The sequence below is a fragment of the Eleginops maclovinus genome, chromosome 14 (genome assembly GCF_036324505.1).
Source record: "Eleginops maclovinus isolate JMC-PN-2008 ecotype Puerto Natales chromosome 14, JC_Emac_rtc_rv5, whole genome shotgun sequence".
NCBI classification, from domain to species: domain Eukaryota; kingdom Metazoa; phylum Chordata; class Actinopteri; order Perciformes; family Eleginopidae; genus Eleginops; species Eleginops maclovinus.
The window spans coordinates 11,246,772-11,263,929 of NC_086362.1; the positions used below are offsets into that span (position 1 = coordinate 11,246,772).

Genomic DNA, 17,158 nt, shown 5'->3' on the forward strand with positions numbered 1-17,158 from the left:
GCATTCCTGTAGCTACAGGCAAAGCAGTGTGTAACCCACAGTGTATTCTCTCTACTGTTAAATATAGCACAATATAAAGAGCCGTTGTGTTCTTCATAGATCTATCACCAAGTGAATCCTCTCAAGAACCAAACGTGAAACTACAGATGGCAGTGAACATGTGGTCAGGTTTTTTAAAGTAGGATGTACAATGTGACTTCAGGCTGGCCAATCAAACACAGTCTTGTCTCTTAAGAGTGGAGAGAGTATAGAGATCATTTCCACTCAACTCAAAGATTCGAACAAGATGACGTCTCCAAAGTTGATCTTATATCTGACGACTTTGTTCTTGGGAACAATGGGTGAGTTGTATTTTGCTGAGGCTCTTCTTTAAATAATTTCCCCTTCTAGAAACTCTTAATGTAAATGCTTCAAATAATCCCAGATTTTACGAACTTCATCTATTGCAATTATCTGTGTGTGTGTGTGTGTGTGTGTGTGTGTGTGTGTGTGTGTGTGTGTGTGTGTGTGTGTGTGTGTGTGTGTGTGTGTGTGTGTGTTGAATCTTATTTCAGCTCAAACGAATGATCGGAAACCAACCTTAAGTGTTCGTCAAGACAAACGTTTTGTTTCGGCTAGTGTTGGAGAAAATGTGACTTTGAGATGCTTTCATGAAGGTGGTGCAAAACTTCTTTACTGGTTCAAAAAAACTCTGGGACAGAAACCGAGGCTCATCTCCACCGTCTATGTGAACGAGGAAATACAATTTTTTATCATGAATTCAAGAACACTTCACGATTCACACTTGATCACGGAAACAGTACAAATCACTTGACAATTTTAAATCTGCACATTTCAGACTCAGCTACTTACTACTGTGCATCTGGCGGTCGATTTGTGGTGAGTTTTGCAGAAGGCTCTACAATCAGTATCAAAGGTTCAGGTTTGAACATCCCAGCTTTGGTTCATCAGTCAGCATCTGAGATCATCCAGCCTGGAGGCTCTGTGACTCTGAACTGTACACTACACACAGGCAGCTGTGAAGGAGAACACAGTGTTTACTGGTTCAAAAACTCTGAGGTTTCATATTTAGAACTGATTTCCACCCACGGAGGCAGCAGTGATCAGTGTGACAGAAAACCCAACACTCAAACACACACCTGTGACTACAACCTGCCAATGAAGAACCTGAATCTTTCTCATGCTGGGACCTACTACTGTGCTGTTGCCTCATGTGGACACATACTGTTTGGAAACGAGACCAAGCTGGACTTTGAGCGTAAGTATTTGAATCGATCATTTAATGAATCATTATCTATATGGCTGATTCCTGATCAATCTTAACATAAAACACCAAAAAGCTGTTCTGTGTTTGTGGTGTTTCCTCTCTACAGATGAGGTCAACTCTCTTGTGTATTTCTTGAGTGGAGCTTTGGCTTTCAACTCCATTCTGGTCGTTCTACTGGCTTTCTTACTGTACAAAAACAAGAGAAACAACTGCCAATCAACAGGTAACTTGTAATTATTGTATTTGTCTAAAGCTTGTTTGCACCGTATGAAACATGAAAAAGATGATATGTTTCCAATGTCTCTCCAGAGTCTGAAGCAAGATTATCCACTCCCTCTACAGAAAATGCAGAGGTGAAATTTATCTTAATAAGTTCCATTTTGTATCGATGACATATCAACTCCTATTCAATATCCTGATCCATTTGTACATATTTTATTACCAGGGTTACCGGGATGCAGACAGCCTCCATTACGCTGCTGTAACTGTCAATGTGCCCAACAGATCAAGACGACAGAGGAAGATCACCAACAGTGAATGTGTGTACTCTGGTGTCAAGCTGTAGACCTACCCTAATAAATCACCTAGGATATACAACATTGCATTTAGTCTGTTTTAAAATTGATATATATTTAAAAGGGTAGATGTTATGATGTGCTTTATATGCTTTATTATGTTCATTGTATCTCCTCAGTATTCAATAAAGGCTAAAATATGAAATGGACACTTTGATCTTGACACAATATATCATGTGCATGTTTGTTCACTTCCTCATAGCAATATCTCTTCACAATCTTTATACCTCTTTAATCATTTTAATCGTGTACTAAATCAATAAATTAAAATGTGTGCATTTCACAAGAGTATATTGCTTTGATGAACCTTCTCTGATCCACACTTTTATGGAAATCTAATAGATAGAGCATAGCATTTTAACTACTTAGGAGTTTAGTTATAGAGCAGATAGACGGACAAAACAGAGACTGGACCGTCCTACAAGGAGGATTGTGGGTTAGTGAGGTAAGTTGAGGGTTAACTCTGGCTTTTCAGTCCTACAATGCTGGTTAACTTCTTACCTATACTAAACAAGTTGTTACTGCTGTAAAGATGGGCATTTCAACATGGAGGTCAGTGAGGGTTAATTCGTTTTGTAAACCAGCCTCAAGGGGCCTTTCAATGACCTGCATTTTTTTTCCACTTCCGCCTCAGCTTCATTTTTCATCACCAGAAGTTGCTGCTTGGATACAACATACAACACAAGCAAAGGATGTGCAATGCATATTTACTGGGCAACAGACAAGAGTTTCTGGTAATACTTAGGATTACTCACGCCAAACAAATACATAGTGTATATAAAGTATCAATGAGAGGCCTGCTAACGGAGCTGACTCATTCTCTTCATTTAATGGGAGGCTTTTGACCGCAGAAATGTAAAGGTAAAGTAGAAGGACTTTTTCTGCTTCACAGGGATGTCAGAGTGGTGCCCCCTGTTCAAAAGTCAGTCCTCTCAGACCTGTTTGTGAAGTATCTCTCTGAGTGCAGCAGCCTTTGTGGTTCAAGCCGGATGTAAGGGTGTTTGCAATTGTACAAACATGTTCTTTAATCCAAAGACCACCTGCAGTGCAATTAAATTAGTAGAATATTTATCAGGACACATTTAACAATAATACAACTTCAAATTCTCTTGTAGTACAATTCTTTGGTTTGTAATATTGCTGATTATAGTCTTTAAAAGCAATTTAATCCATTTGTTTCATGTAAAGGGATGGCTAAAATCTATGTCTGCTTTTCCACCGCTCAATTATCACTTAGACCATAGTTTACTAACAGGCGGATCGCGTTCCGGGTCCGGATCCTGACCTAGACGAACCCGGACCTATAATCAATACATTAATAAGGGATTTTCCTTTTGACGGGACAATTCTGATTTAACCGGCACCAACAGGGGTCGAATGAGACGAGTGAGCGATACAGGGAGACAGACACAAGAAGAAGAGACAAGTTAGCGGGAGACCAAGAGAGAAGGCGGAGAGAAGAGTGAGTGGAGAGAGGAGTTATAGGGAGAGAGAAGACAGAGAGATGAGTTAGCGGGAGACAGAGAGAGAAGGTGGTGAGTGGAGCACCAATGAGCACATTCACATGTGTATGAGAAATCCTGGCCGGACAGGCTAGAGCTCAGCTCTGTTACTGAACAAAACACAGTCAGTGAGGGAGTGTAATATAAGAGGGACAGGAAGACAAACCTTAAAACTGTTCAATTGTTATGATGTGTTCTGACTGATGTGTTATATAATTGGCTGAAACTGTGAAGATGTGAAACGGTTAACAAAGAGAAAGGGGAACTCAAGCTGCTGCTGCACTTTATTTAATCTATCTAAAATGAATCTCTTTTAAGATGCACACTTTTTCAAAAGCTTTTTATTTATTTTCTCCATTTTATTTTAGATGCAGCCCGAGTGGAACATTACAAATATCTACAGTATTACACTGTATATCTGTATAGTTCAAGAGATAATAAATATTGTTGTTTTTGAATTGTACTTTGTTTGTTGGATGAGACAGTCAGCTGTTGATTACATGCAGACGTTGATACAGCTACTAAGTCACAGCTAATATATATCACAGTCATTCATAACACCAGTTAGACATTTTGAAGTTCCGGACCTTTGCTTGAGGTCATTTTCTCTAACTGGACCTCGTTGAATTTTAGTTGAATACCCCTGACTTAAACCTTTTTGAACAACTTTGCTTATCCCTAAGTGATTTACTTTCAATTATTTTATTCACTAGCTAATGCATATTATCCACATACTGCTGACCCATGTAGACACAGGGACAGTATATGAGAGTCATTTGGTTACTTACATATATGCATACACATATATTGAGGGCAAATATGGATTTCTGTGTATTTTTTAACTAACCTTCATTTTCAAATAACACCAAACCTGCTGCACTAACTTAGCTTCAGCCGAGGCCTAAAGAACTCCTTAAACTAACCTGTTACCCTTTCATATTATAGTCACAGCATTCCTGTAGCTACAGGCAAAGCAGTGTGTAACCCACAGTGTATTCTCTCTACTGTTAAATATAGCACAGATAAAGAGCCGTTGTGTTCTTCATAGATCTATCACCAAGTGAATCCTCTCAAGAACCAAACGTGAAACTATAGATGACAGTGAACATGTGGTCAGGTTTTTTAAAGTAGGATGTACAATGAGACTTCAGGCTGGCCAATCAAACACAGTCTTGTCTCTTAAGAGTGGAGAGAGTATAGAGATCATTTCCACTCAACTCAAAGATTCGAACAAGATGACGTCTCCAAAGTTGATCTTATATCTGATGTGTTTGTTCTTGGGAACAATGGGTGAGTTGTATTTTGCTGCGGCTCTTCTTTAAATAATTTCCCCTTCTAGAAACTCTTAATGTAAATGCTTCAAATAATCCCAGATTTTACGAACTTCATCTATTGCAATTATCTGTGTGTGAGTGTGTGTGTGTGTGTGTGTGTGTGTGTGTGTGTGTGTGTGTGTGTGTGTGTGTGTGTGTGTGTGTGTGTGTGTGTGTGTGTGTGTGTGTGTGTGTGTGTGTTGAATCTTATTTCAGCTCAAACGAATGATCGGAAACCAACATTAAGTGTTCGTCAAGACAAACGTTTTATATCAGCTAGTGTTGGAGAAAATGTGACTTTGAGATGCTTTCATGAAGGTGGTGCAAAACTTCTTTACTGGTTCAAAAAAACTCTGGGACAGAAACCGAGGCTCATCTCCACCGTCTATGTGAACGAAGAAATACAATTTTTTTATCATGAATTCAAGAACACTTCACGATTCACACTTGATCACGGAAACAGTACAAATCACTTGACAATTTTAAATCTGCACATTTCAGACTCAGCTACTTACTACTGTGCATCTGGCGGTCGATTTGTGGTGAGTTTTGCAGAAGGCTCTACAATCAGTGTCAAAGGTTCAGGTTTGAACATCCCAGCTTTGGTTCATCAGTCAGCATCTGAGATCATCCAGCCTGGAGGCTCTGTGACTCTGAACTGTACACTACACACTGGCAGCTGTGATGGAGAACACAGTGTTTACTGGTTCAAAAACTCTGAGGTTTCATATTTAGAACTGATTTCCACCCACGGAGGCAGCAGTGATCAGTGTGAGAGGAAAACCCAACACTCAAACACACACCTGTGACTACAACCTGCCAATGAAGAACCTGAATCTTTCTCATGCTGGGACCTACTACTGTGCTGTTGCTTCATGTGGACACATACTGTTTGGAAACGAGACCAAGCTGGACTTTGAGCGTAAGTATTTGAATCGATCATTTAATGAATCATTATCTATATGGCTGATTCCTGATCAATCTTAACATAAAACACCAAAAAGCTGTTCTGTGTTTGTGGTGTTTCCTCTCTACAGATGAGGTCAACTCTCTTGTGTATTTCTTGAGTGGAGCTTTGGCTTTCAACTCCATTCTGGTCGTTCTACTGGCTTTCTTACTGTACAAAAACAAGAGAAACAACTGCCAATCAACAGGTAACTTGTAATTATTGTATTTGTCTAAAGCTTGTTTGCACCGTATGAAACATGAAAAAGATGATATGTTTCCAATGTCTCTCCAGAGTCTGAAGCAAGATTATCCACTCCCTCTACAGAAAATGCAGAGGTGAAATTTATCTTAATAAGTTCCATTTTGTATCGATGACATATCAACTCCTATTCAATATCCTGATCCATTTGTACATATTTTATTACCAGGGTTACCGGGACGCAGACAGCCTCCATTACGCTGCTGTAAGTGTCAATGTGCCCAACAGATCAAGACGACAGAGGAAGATCACCAACAGTGAATGTGTGTACTCTGGTGTCAAGCTGTAGACCTACCCTAATAAATCACCTAGGATATACAACATTGCATTTAGTCTTGTTTTAAATTTGATATATATTTAAAAGGTAGATGTTATGATGTGCTTTATATGCTTTATTATGTTCATTGTATCTCCTCAGTATTCAATAAAGGCTAAAATATGAAATGGACACTTTGATCTTGACAATATATCATGTGCATGTTTGTTCACTTCCTCATAGCAATATCTCTTACAATCTTTATACCTCTTTAATCATTTTAATCTTGTACTTAACCAATACAATAAAATGTGTGCATTTCACAAGAGTATGTTGCTTTGATGAACCTTCTCTGATCCACACTTTTATGGAAATCTAATAGATAGAGCATAGCATTTTAACTACTTAGGAGTTTAGTTATAGAGCAGATAGACGGACAAAACAGAGACTGGACCGTCCTACAAGGAGGATTGTGGGTTAGTGAGGTAAGTTGAGGGTTAACTCTGGCTTTTCAGTCCTACAATGCTGGTTAACTTCTTACCTATACTAAACAAGTTGTTACTGCTGTAAAGATGGGCATTTCAACATGGAGGTCAGTGAGGGTTAATTCGTTTTGTAAACCAGCCTCAAGGGGCCTTTCAATGACCTGCATTTTTTTTCCACTTCCGCCTCAGCTTCATTTTTCATCACCAGAAGTTGCTGCTTGGATACAACATACAACACAAGCAAAGGATGTGCAATGCATATTTACTGGGCAACAGACAAGAGTTTCTGGTAATACTTAGGATTACTCACGCCAAACAAATACATAGTGTATATAAAGTATCAATGAGAGGCCTGCTAACGGAGCTGACTCATTCTCTTCATTTAATGGGAGGCTTTTGACCGCAGAAATGTAAAGGTAAAGTAGAGGGACTTTTTTCCTTCACAGGGATGTCAGAGTGGTGCCCCCTGTTCAAAAGTCAGTCCTCTCAGACCTGTTTGTGAAGTATCTCTCTGAGTGCAGCAGCCTTTGTGGTTCAAGCCGGATGTAAGGGTGTTTGCAATTGTACAAACATGTTCTTTAATCCAAAGACCACCTGCAGTGCAATTAAATTAGTAGAATATTTATCAGGACACATTTAACAATAATAGAACTTCAAATTCTCTTGTAGTACAATTCTTTGGTTTGTAATATTGCTGATTATAGTCTTTAAAAGCAATTTAATCCATTTGTTTCATGTAAAGGGATGGCTAAAATCTATGTCTGCTTTTCCACCGCTCAATTATCACTTAGACCATAGTTTACTAACAGGCGGATCGCGTTCCGGGTCCGGATCCTGACCTAGACGAACCCGGACCTATAATCAATACATTAATAAGGGATTTTCCTTTTGACGGGACAATTCTGATTTAACCGGCACCAACAGGGGTCGAATGAGACGAGTGAGCGATACAGGGAGACAGACACAAGAAGAAGAGACAAGTTAGCGGGAGACCAAGAGAGAAGGCGGAGAGAAGAGTGAGTGGAGAGAGGAGTTATAGGGAGAGAGAAGACAGAGAGATGAGTTAGCGGGAGACAGAGAGAGAAGGTGGTGAGTGGAGCACCAATGAGCACATTCACATGTGTATGAGAAATCCTGGCCGGACAGGCTAGAGCTCAGCTCTGTTACTGAACAAAACACAGTCAGTGAGGGAGTGTAATATAAGAGGGACAGGAAGACAAACCTTAAAACTGTTCAATTGTTATGATGTGTTCTGACTGATGTGTTATATAATTGGCTGAAACTGTGAAGATGTGAAACGGTTAACAAAGAGAAAGGGAAACTCAAGCTGCTGCTGCACTTTATTTAATCTATCTAAAATGAATCTCTTTTAAGATGCACACTTTTTCAAAAGCTTTTTATTTATTTTCTCTATTTTATTTTAGATGCAGCCTGAGTGGAACATTACAAATATCTACAGTATTACACTGTATATCTGTATAGTTCAAGAGACAATAAATATTGTTGTTTTTGAATTGTACTTTGTTTGTTGGATGAGACAGTCAGCTGTTGATTACATGCAGACGTTGATACAGCTACTAAGTCACAGCTAATGAATATCACAGTCATTCATAACACCAGTTAAACATTTTGAAGTTCCGGACCTTTGCTTGAGGTCATTTTCTCTAACTGGACCTCGTTGAATTTTAGTTGAATACCCCTGACTTAAACCTATTTGAACAACATCACTTATCCCTAAGTGATTTACTTTACATTATTTTATTCACTAGCTAATGCATATTATCCACATACTGCTGACCCATGTAGACACAGGGACAGTATATGAGAGTCATTTGGTTACTTACATATATGCAAACACATATATTGAGGGCAAATATGGATCCATGTGTATTTTCTAACTAACCGTCATTTTAAAGTCACACCAAACCTGCTACACTAAATTAGCTTCAGCCAAAGCCTAAAAAACTCCTTTAACTAACCTGTTACCCTTTCATTTTATAGTCACAGCATTCCTGTAGCTACAGGCAAAGCAGTGTGTAACCCACAGTGTATTCTCTCTACTGTTAAATATAGCACAAGATAAAGAGCCGTTGTGTTCTTCATAGACCTTTCACCAAGTGAATCCTCTCAAGAACCAAACGTGAAACTATAGATGGCAGTGAACATGTGGTCAGGTTTTTTAAAGTAGGATGTACAATGTGACTTCAGGCTGGCCAATCAAACGCAGTCTTTTGTCTTAAGAGTAGAGAGAGTATCGAGATCATTTCCACTCAACTCAAGGATTCGAACAAGATGACGTCTCCAAAGTTGATCTTATATCTGACATGTTTGTTCTTGGGAACAATGGGTGAGTTGTATTTTTATGCCGCCTTTCCTTTTCAGCAACTTTTCATGGAAATGCTTTCTATGTTATTTCATGTTATCTACAGTACTAGCTGAATTCATCCAATGTTATTAATTGTATTTTTCCTTTGACTCTTATTTCAGCTCAGACGACTGATCAGAAAATATCCTCAAGTGCTCATCAAGAGAAACGTTTTGTATCTGCTAAACCTGGAGAAAATGTGACCTTACCATGCTACATTAAACATGAAACAAATTGGCTTTACTGGTTCAAACAAACCCTTGGACAGAAACCGAGGCTCATCTCATCCGTCTATGTGTACGATAAAAACCCCACTTTTTATCATGAATTCAAGAACACTTCACGATTCACACTTGATCACGGAACAAGTACAAATCACTTGACAATTTTAAATCTGCACATTTCAGACTCAGCTACTTACTACTGTGCATCTGGCATCCAATATGTGGTGCATTTTGCCGAAGGCTCTACAATCAGTATCAAAGGTTCAGGTTTGAACATCCCAGCTTTGGTTCATCAGTCAGTATCTGAGATCATCCAGCCTGGAGGCTCTGTGACTCTGAACTGTACCGTACACACTGGCAGCTGTGATGGAGAACACAGTGTTTACTGGTTCAAAAACTCTGAGGACTCTCAAGGACTCATTTACACCCACGGAGGCAGCAGTGATCAGTGTGAGAGGAAACCCAACACTCAAACACACACCTGTGACTACAACCTGCCAATGAAGAACCTGAATCTTTCTCATGCTGGGACCTACTACTGTGCTGTTGCCTCATGTGGACACATACTGTTTGGAAACGGGACCAAGCTGGACTTTGAAGGTAAGTAATTCACTAAATGTTTTAATGAAAAGTAATGTATACAGCCCCGGAAACAATCAATAGACCACTTCAGCATTATCAGTTTCTCTTGTTTTATCTTTTATAGGTACGTCTTTTGGTTTAAATGTTTTTTTTATTTTTATTGTACTCTATAAACTACTGGCAATGTTTCTCTGTGTTGGAATTCAACACACACTCGAATCGCTGCCATACATGTAGAGACAAAGATTTAAGAACAAATTGGAGTGGTCTCTAAATGTTTTCCGTGGCTGTATCTAACTTCCAATCACACACTTAAAACACAAAGCTGACCGTTGTGTTTGTGGTGTCTCCTCTCTACAGATGAGGTCAACTCTCTTGTGTATTTCTTGAGTGGAGCTTTGGCTTTCAACTCCATTCTGGTCGTTCTACTGGCTTTCTTAGTGTACAAGATGAACAAGAGAAACAACTGCCAATCAACAGGTAACTTGTAATTATTGTGTATGTCTGAAAGCTTGCTGGCACCCAATGTAACTTATTATACTATATATTTTGTGCTATGTTTCCAATGTCTCTCCAGAGTCTGAAGCAAGATTATCAACTCCCTCTACAGCAAATGCAGAGGTGAAATTTAGCTCAATCATTTCCTTTTTTTTTAAATCGATGACATTTTTACTCCTCTTCATATTTCTGATCCATTTCTACATATTTTATTACCAGGGTTACCGGGATGCAGACAGCATCCATTATGCTGCTTTAAGTACCAATGTGCCTAACAGATCAAGACGACAGAGGAACATCCCCAACGATGAATGTGTGTACTCTGGTGTCAAGCTGTAGACCTACCATGTTACATTATGTGTGTTGATTTACTTTGAGATCAAGTCGTTTTTCAAATGTAAACTAGATTTAGAAGTAGATTTAGAGAATCATTTCTGTATTTTCCGAGTGATCTGTATTTCAAAATTGCAGCCAGATATTCCTAATTGTGTTCAAATTTACAGCTCAGGATTTATGCCCCATGCAAACAGTACAAATGCATTTCTAGTAAAGAGGCGTCGAGTAAGGTGTACAAATATGGAGGTTGGATGTGTGCAGTGCAATACATTTCCTGAACCTCAACCAAAGAACTCGTCATAACATATCTTTTTAGAATCCTCCAGAAAGCAAGAATGTTGTGCTGTATATGCTTTCTTATGTCCGTTGTAGTTAATTGGTGATAGCAAAGGGCTAATTTATTAAATAAACTCTTCAATCTGAGACAATATGTTATGTGCATGTGTGTTCACTTCCTCATATGACGATATCTCCTGTTTTTGACAATCTCCAGACCTGTTTTTATATCATTGTACTTTGTCCGATACTATCAAAGAATAAAAAGGTGTGCTTTTCAAAATATTGTGGAGCTCTGATGTCCCTTTACTGATCCATACTCCTATGGACGTTTAAGATGAGAGTATGGCATTAAAACTACTAAATAGTTTGGTAATATAGCAGTTTGACTGACAAAGCAGAGTCTCAGCAAAAAAGAAAAGGATTTAAATACAATCTATTCAAATGAGAGGCTGAGTTGCAGGTGGACAGAAAGTCAGGCTGCTGCAGGGTTAATGGGGGACAGGAGAAACTGATAAGGCCAATCAAAACAGGCGGGGAAAGCTCTGGGAACAGGGAATAAGCTGATTGGATGTGAAGACGAGGCAGATACAGAGATCCATGTTCTAGCAAGTAAACAATATTTCAACAATGATTGATTTCATTTAGTACCAAAGTAATCCATGCTTTTTGTATGACTTAACCAGTGGCCTGTGTTGAGAGGCTCAGAATCATTGATATTGTAAAAGTCCATTAAATGCTTTGAGGCCAGATTTCATATGTTTCTTTATCCTCATTGTTTCTGTTTTCTCAATTGTTTTGTTGTATGTTGAATTTATGTTTATGATCAAACAAACATGAACATTGTGAGAAATATAGTATGGTGGCACTTGTTCATCCAACATGCTGTTCACTCGAGGGCCTGGTTGCAAGGGGCTGCTCACCCATCTCCATAACTGTTCTGGTGTTAGGGTTTAATGGCAGAAAAAAAAACTGATAAACAATCATGCCTTACTTCAAGTTTCAATTATTTCATTTTTATAACAAAAACTGTCCTCAGCATATTCCTCCCTGAACGGAGAGCAGCTACTTTGAGCCTTAATATGATTTAAATGGCTGAGTTATTTGATAATTTACCCCTGTAGAGGTACCATTAGGAGGGATGTGAGCCAGAGACCAAACAGTTTCTGCTGTAAAGTAATGTGTTTTCACATGGAGGCCAATGTGGATTCATATGGCATTGCAGCAAACCTCCAGTGGCCTTTCAATGAACTGCAGTTTTTTTCCCCACTTTCACTTTAGCTTAATTTTTCCACACTGGAAGTTGTTGATTGGCTACGGTAAACAAGATGCACAAAAGGATGTGCACTGCATATTTACATCGTAACAGACAACAGTTTCATTTGTATTTAGGATTACTCACAAAAATATAATATAGTGTATATAAAATATAAATGAGAGGCCTGCTAACAGCGCTGACTCATTCCCTTAGTTTAATGATGACTTATGGCGCAGAAATGTAAAGGTACAGTAGAAGGACTTGTTCTGCTTCATAGAGATGTCACATTGGTGTGCTCTGGTTCAAAAGTCAGTCCTCTCAGTCCTTTTTTTCTAGTATCTCTCTTAGTGCAGCAGCCTTTGTGGTTTTAGCAGGATGTAAGTGTGTTGGCAATCTGGCATAGATGCTCCTTAAAAGACCACCCACAGTGCAATTCAATTCATAAGAAGAATATTTATCAACTTACATTTAACAATACTAAAACTACACATACTTTTGTTTGGAATATTAGTGATTATAGATATTAAGAAGTGTTTGAAGTCATTAGGTTCATATATATAGGTATGACTGAATCACATTTTTTCCTTTTCCAAGGCTCAACTATCACTAAACCCTTGGCCTATAGTAATACGCTTATGGTAGATAGACTTTCTGTTTTGAGCAACTGCAATAATCCCTAAGAGATTTAGACTACATTACCATATTATTGTTGTATTAATTAGCCAATGCATATTTACCACCAACGTCTGACCCATGTAGACACAGGGACAGTATATGAGAGTCATTTGGTTACTTGACACTTTTGTCCGATATGATTTACATTTTCCATAAACCTATACTGAGAGCAAGATAGATTTCTGTGTCTCAATCCAGTGAGCACCATTCATTTTCAAATAACACAAAGCGTGTTGCACTAACTAACCTAAAGAACATATGCAACTAACCTGTTACCCTTTCATATTATATTCACAGCACTACTGGTGAAAACAATGAGTACCTGCAGTTTATTCTCCCTGATTTTAAATATGATACTAAAACAAAGAGCCATTGTGTTCTTCATTTACCTTTCACCAAGTGAGTCTTCTCAAACTTGAACCTATAAATGGCAGTGAACATGTGATCAAGTAGGATGTACAGTGTCACTCAGGCTGGCCAATCAAACGCAGTCTTGTGTCTTTAGAGTGGAGAGAGTATCGAGATCATTCTCACTCAACTCAAGGATTCGAACAAGATGACGTCTCCAAAGTTGATCTTATATCTGATGTGTTTGTTCTTGGGAACAATGGGTGAGTTGTATTTTATGCCGCTTTCCTTTTCAGCAACTTTTCATGGAAATGCTTTCAATATTGTTCCTCTCAACTACAGTACTAGCTGAATTCATCCAATGTTAATAATTGTATATTTCCTTTGACTCTTATTTCAGCTCAGACGACTGATCAGAAAATATCCTCAAGTGCTCATCAAGAGAAACGTTTTGTATCTGCTAAACCTGGAGAAAATGTGACCTTACCATGCTACATTAAACATGTAACAAATTGGCTTTACTGGTTCAAACAAACCCTGGGACAGAAACCGAGGCTCATCTCATCCGTCTATGTGTACGATAAAAACCCCACTTTTTATCATGAATTCAAGAACACTTCACGCTTCACACTTGATCACGGAAAAAGTACAAATCACTTGACAATTTTAAATCTGCACATTTCAGACTCAGCTACTTACTACTGTGCATCTGCTTTCAATTTGTGGTGCATTTTGCAGAAGGCTCTACACTCAGTATCAAAAGTTTAGGTTTGAACATCCCAGCTTTGGTTCATCAGTCAGTATCTGAGATCATCCAGCCTGGAGGCTCTGTGACTCTGAACTGTACCGTAAACACTGGCAGCTGTGATGGAGAACACAGTGTTTACTGGTTCAAAAACTCTGAGGACTCTCAAGGACTCATTTACACCCACGGAGGCAGCAGTGATCAGTGTGAGAGGAAACCCAACACTCAAACACACACCTGTGAGTACAACCTGCCAATGAAGAACCTGAATCTTTCTCATGCTGGGACCTACTACTGTGCTGTTGCCTCATGTGGACACATACTGTTTGGAAACGGGACCAAGCTGGACTTTGAAGGTAAGCAATTCACTAAATTATTTAATGAAAAGTAATGTATACAGCCCCGGAAACAATCAATAGACCACTTCAGCATTATCAGTTTCTCTTGTTTTATCTTTTATAGGTACGTCTTTTGGTTTAAATGTTTTTTTTATTTTTATTGTATTCTATAAACTACTGGCAATGTTTCTCTGTGTTGGAATTCAACACACACTTGAATCGCTGCCATACATGTAGAGACAAAGATTTAAGAACAAATTGGAGTGGTCTCTAAATGTTTTCCGTGGCTGTATCTAACTTCCAATCACACACTTAAAACACAAAGCTGACCGTTGTGTTTGTGGTGTTTCCTCTCTACAGATGAGGTCAACTCTCTTGTGTATTTCTTGAGTGGAGCTTTGGCTTTCAACTCCATTCTGGTCGTTCTACTGGCTTTCTTAGTGTACAAGATGAACAAGAGAAACAACTGCCAATCAACAGGTAACTTGTAATTATTGTGTATGTCTGAAAGCTTGCTGGCACCCAATGTAACTTATTATACTATATATTTTGTGCTATGTTTCCAATGTCTCTCCAGAGTCTGAAGCAAGATTATCAACTCCCTCTACAGCAAATGCAGAGGTGAAATTTAGCTCAATCATTTCCTTTTTTTTAAATCGATGACATTTTTACTCCTCTTCATTTTTCTGATCCATTTCTACATATTTTATTACCAGGGTTACCGGGATGCAGACAGCATCCATTATGCTGCTTTAAGTACCAATGTGGCCAACAGATCAAGACGACAGAAGAACATCCCCAACGATGAATGTGTGTACTCTGGTGTCAAGCTGTAGACCTACCACGTTACATTATGTGTGTTGATTTACTTTGAGATCAAGTCGTTTTTCAAATGTAAACTAGATTTAGAAGTAGATTTAGAGAATCATTTCTGTATTTTCCGAGTGATCTGTATTTCAAAATTGCAGCCAGATATTCCTAATTGTGTTCAAATTTACAGCTCAGGATTTATGCCCCATGCAAACAGTACAAATGCATTTCTAGTAAAGAGGCGTCGAGTAAGGTGTACAAATATGGGGGTTGGATGTGTGCAGTGCAATACATTTCCTGAACCTCAACCAAAGAACTCGTCATAACATATCTTTTTAGAATCCTCCAGAAAGCAAGAATGTTGTGCTGTATATATTTTCTTATGTCCGTTGTAGTTAATTAGTGATAGCAAAGGGCTAATTTATTAAATAAACTCTTCAATCTGAGACAATATGTTATGTGCATGTGTGTTCACTTCCTCATATGACGATATCTCCTGTTTTTGACAATCTCCAGACCTGTTTTTATATCATTGTACTTTGTCCGATACTATCAAAGAATAAAAAGGTGTGCTTTTCAAAATATTGTGGAGCTCTGATGTCCCTTTACTGATCCATACTCCTATGGACGTTTAAGATGAGAGTATGGCAGTAAAACTACTAAATAGTTTGGTAATATAGCAGTTTGACTGACAAAGCAGAGTCTCAGCAAAAAAGAAAAGGATTTAAATACAATCTATTCAAATGAGAGGCTGAGTTGCAGGTGGACAGAAAGTCAGGCTGCTGCAGGGTTAATGGGGGACAGGAGAAACTGATAAGGCCAATCAAAACAGGCGGGGAAAGCTCTGGGAACAGGGAATAAGCTGATTGGATGTGAAGACGAGGCAGATACAGAGATCCATGTTCTAGCAAGTAAACAATATTTCAACAATGATTAATTTAAGTTAGTACCAAAGTAATCCATGCTTTTTGTATGACTTAACCAGTGGCCTGTGTTGAGAGGCTCAGAATCATTGATATTGTAAAAGTTCCTTAAATGCTTTGAGGCCAGATTTCATATGTTTCTTTATCCTCATTGTTTCTGTTTTCTCAATTGTTTTGTTGTATGTTGAATTTATGTTTATGATCAAACAAACATGAACATTGTGAGAAATATAGTATGGTGGCACTTGTTCATCCAACATGCTGTTCACTCGAGGGCCTGGTTGCAAGGGGCTGCTCACCCATCTCAATAACTGTTCTGGTGTTAGGGTTTAATGGCAGAAAAAAAAACTGATAAACAATCATGCCTTACTTCAAGTTTCAATTATTTCATTTTTATAACAAAAACTGTCCTCAGCATATTCCTCCCTGAACGGAGAGCAGCTACTTTGAGCCTTAATATGATTTAAATGGCTGAGTTATTTGATAATTTACCCCTGTAGAGGTACCATTAGGAGGGATGTGAGCCAGAGACCAAACAGTTTCTGCTGTAAAGTTATGTGTTTTCACATGGAGGCCAATGTGGATTCATATGGCATTGCAGCAAACCTCCAGTGGCCTTTCAATGAACTGCAGTTTTTTTCCCCACTTTCACTTTAGCTTAATTTTTCCACACTGGAAGTTGTTGATTGGCTACGGTAAACAAGATGCACAAAAGGATGTGCACTGCATATTTACATCGTAACAGACAACAGTTTCATTTGTATTTAGGATTACTCACAAAAATATAATATAGTGTATATAAAATATAAATGAGAGGCCTGCTAACAGCGCTGACTCATTCCCTTAGTTTAATGATGACTTATGGCGCAGAAATGTAAAGGTACAGTAGAAGGACTTGTTCTGCTTCATAGAGATGTCACATTGGTGTGCTCTGGTTCAAAAGTCAGTCCTCTCAGTCCTTTTTTTCTAGTATCTCTCTTAGTGCAGCAGCCTTTGTGGTTTTAGCAGGATGTAAGTGTGTTGGCAATCTGGCATAGATGCTCCTTAAAAGACCAACAACAGTGCAATTCAATTCATAAGAAGAATATTTATCAACTTACATTTAACAATACTAAAACTACACATACTTTTGTTTGGAATATTAGTGATTATAGATATTAAGAAGTGTTTGAAGT

General features: G+C 38.5%; 3 protein-coding genes across 4 annotated transcripts; all 3 read left to right on the forward strand.

Moving 5' to 3' along the window:
• Positions 1-286: 286 nt before the first annotated feature.
• Positions 287-2,133, forward strand: LOC134876319 (uncharacterized). The gene is given in 6 exon segments (XM_063901311.1): positions 287-341; positions 555-737; positions 740-1,258; positions 1,374-1,490; positions 1,577-1,620; positions 1,713-2,133. Coding segments are annotated over 6 exon segments (1,038 nt in total). The 3' UTR covers positions 1,833-2,133.
• Positions 2,134-4,569: 2,436 nt separating this feature from the next.
• LOC134875922 (uncharacterized) lies at positions 4,570-11,171 on the forward strand. 2 transcript variants are annotated; one of them, XM_063900664.1, is made up of 5 exons: positions 4,570-4,634; positions 9,093-9,794; positions 10,137-10,256; positions 10,354-10,397; positions 10,494-11,171. In XM_063900664.1, the coding sequence occupies exons 1-5, from the start codon at positions 4,580-4,582 to the stop codon at positions 10,611-10,613; spliced, it is 1,041 nt and encodes a 346-aa protein (XP_063756734.1). In that variant the 5' UTR covers positions 4,570-4,579; the 3' UTR covers positions 10,614-11,171. The 2 variants fall into 2 exon arrangements, with proteins under 2 accessions (XP_063756734.1, XP_063756732.1); XM_063900662.1 differs by lacking the exon at positions 4,570-4,634 and adding an exon at positions 8,893-8,952.
• Positions 11,172-13,327: 2,156 nt separating this feature from the next.
• LOC134875921 (uncharacterized) lies at positions 13,328-15,644 on the forward strand. Its single transcript, XM_063900661.1, is given in 6 exon segments — positions 13,328-13,430; positions 13,568-13,882; positions 13,885-14,268; positions 14,611-14,730; positions 14,828-14,871; positions 14,967-15,644. Coding segments are annotated over 6 exon segments (1,038 nt in total). The 5' UTR covers positions 13,328-13,375; the 3' UTR covers positions 15,087-15,644.
• The last annotated feature ends 1,514 nt before the right edge of the window (positions 15,645-17,158 follow it).

What these genes read in the sequence shown, in the direction of transcription:
- LOC134875922 (XM_063900664.1), top strand. Translation starts at nt 4,580, where the DNA reads ATGACGTCTCCAAAGTTGATCTTATATCTGATGTGTTTGTTCTTGGGA. An exon ending in GACCAAGCTGGACTTTGAAG is followed by an intron (nt 9,795 to 10,136) that starts GTAAGTAATTCA and finishes TCCTCTCTACAG; the next exon opens with ATGAGGTCAACTCTCTTGTG. An exon ending in CCTCTACAGCAAATGCAGAG is followed by an intron (nt 10,398 to 10,493) that starts GTGAAATTTAGC and finishes TTTTATTACCAG; the next exon opens with GGTTACCGGGATGCAGACAG.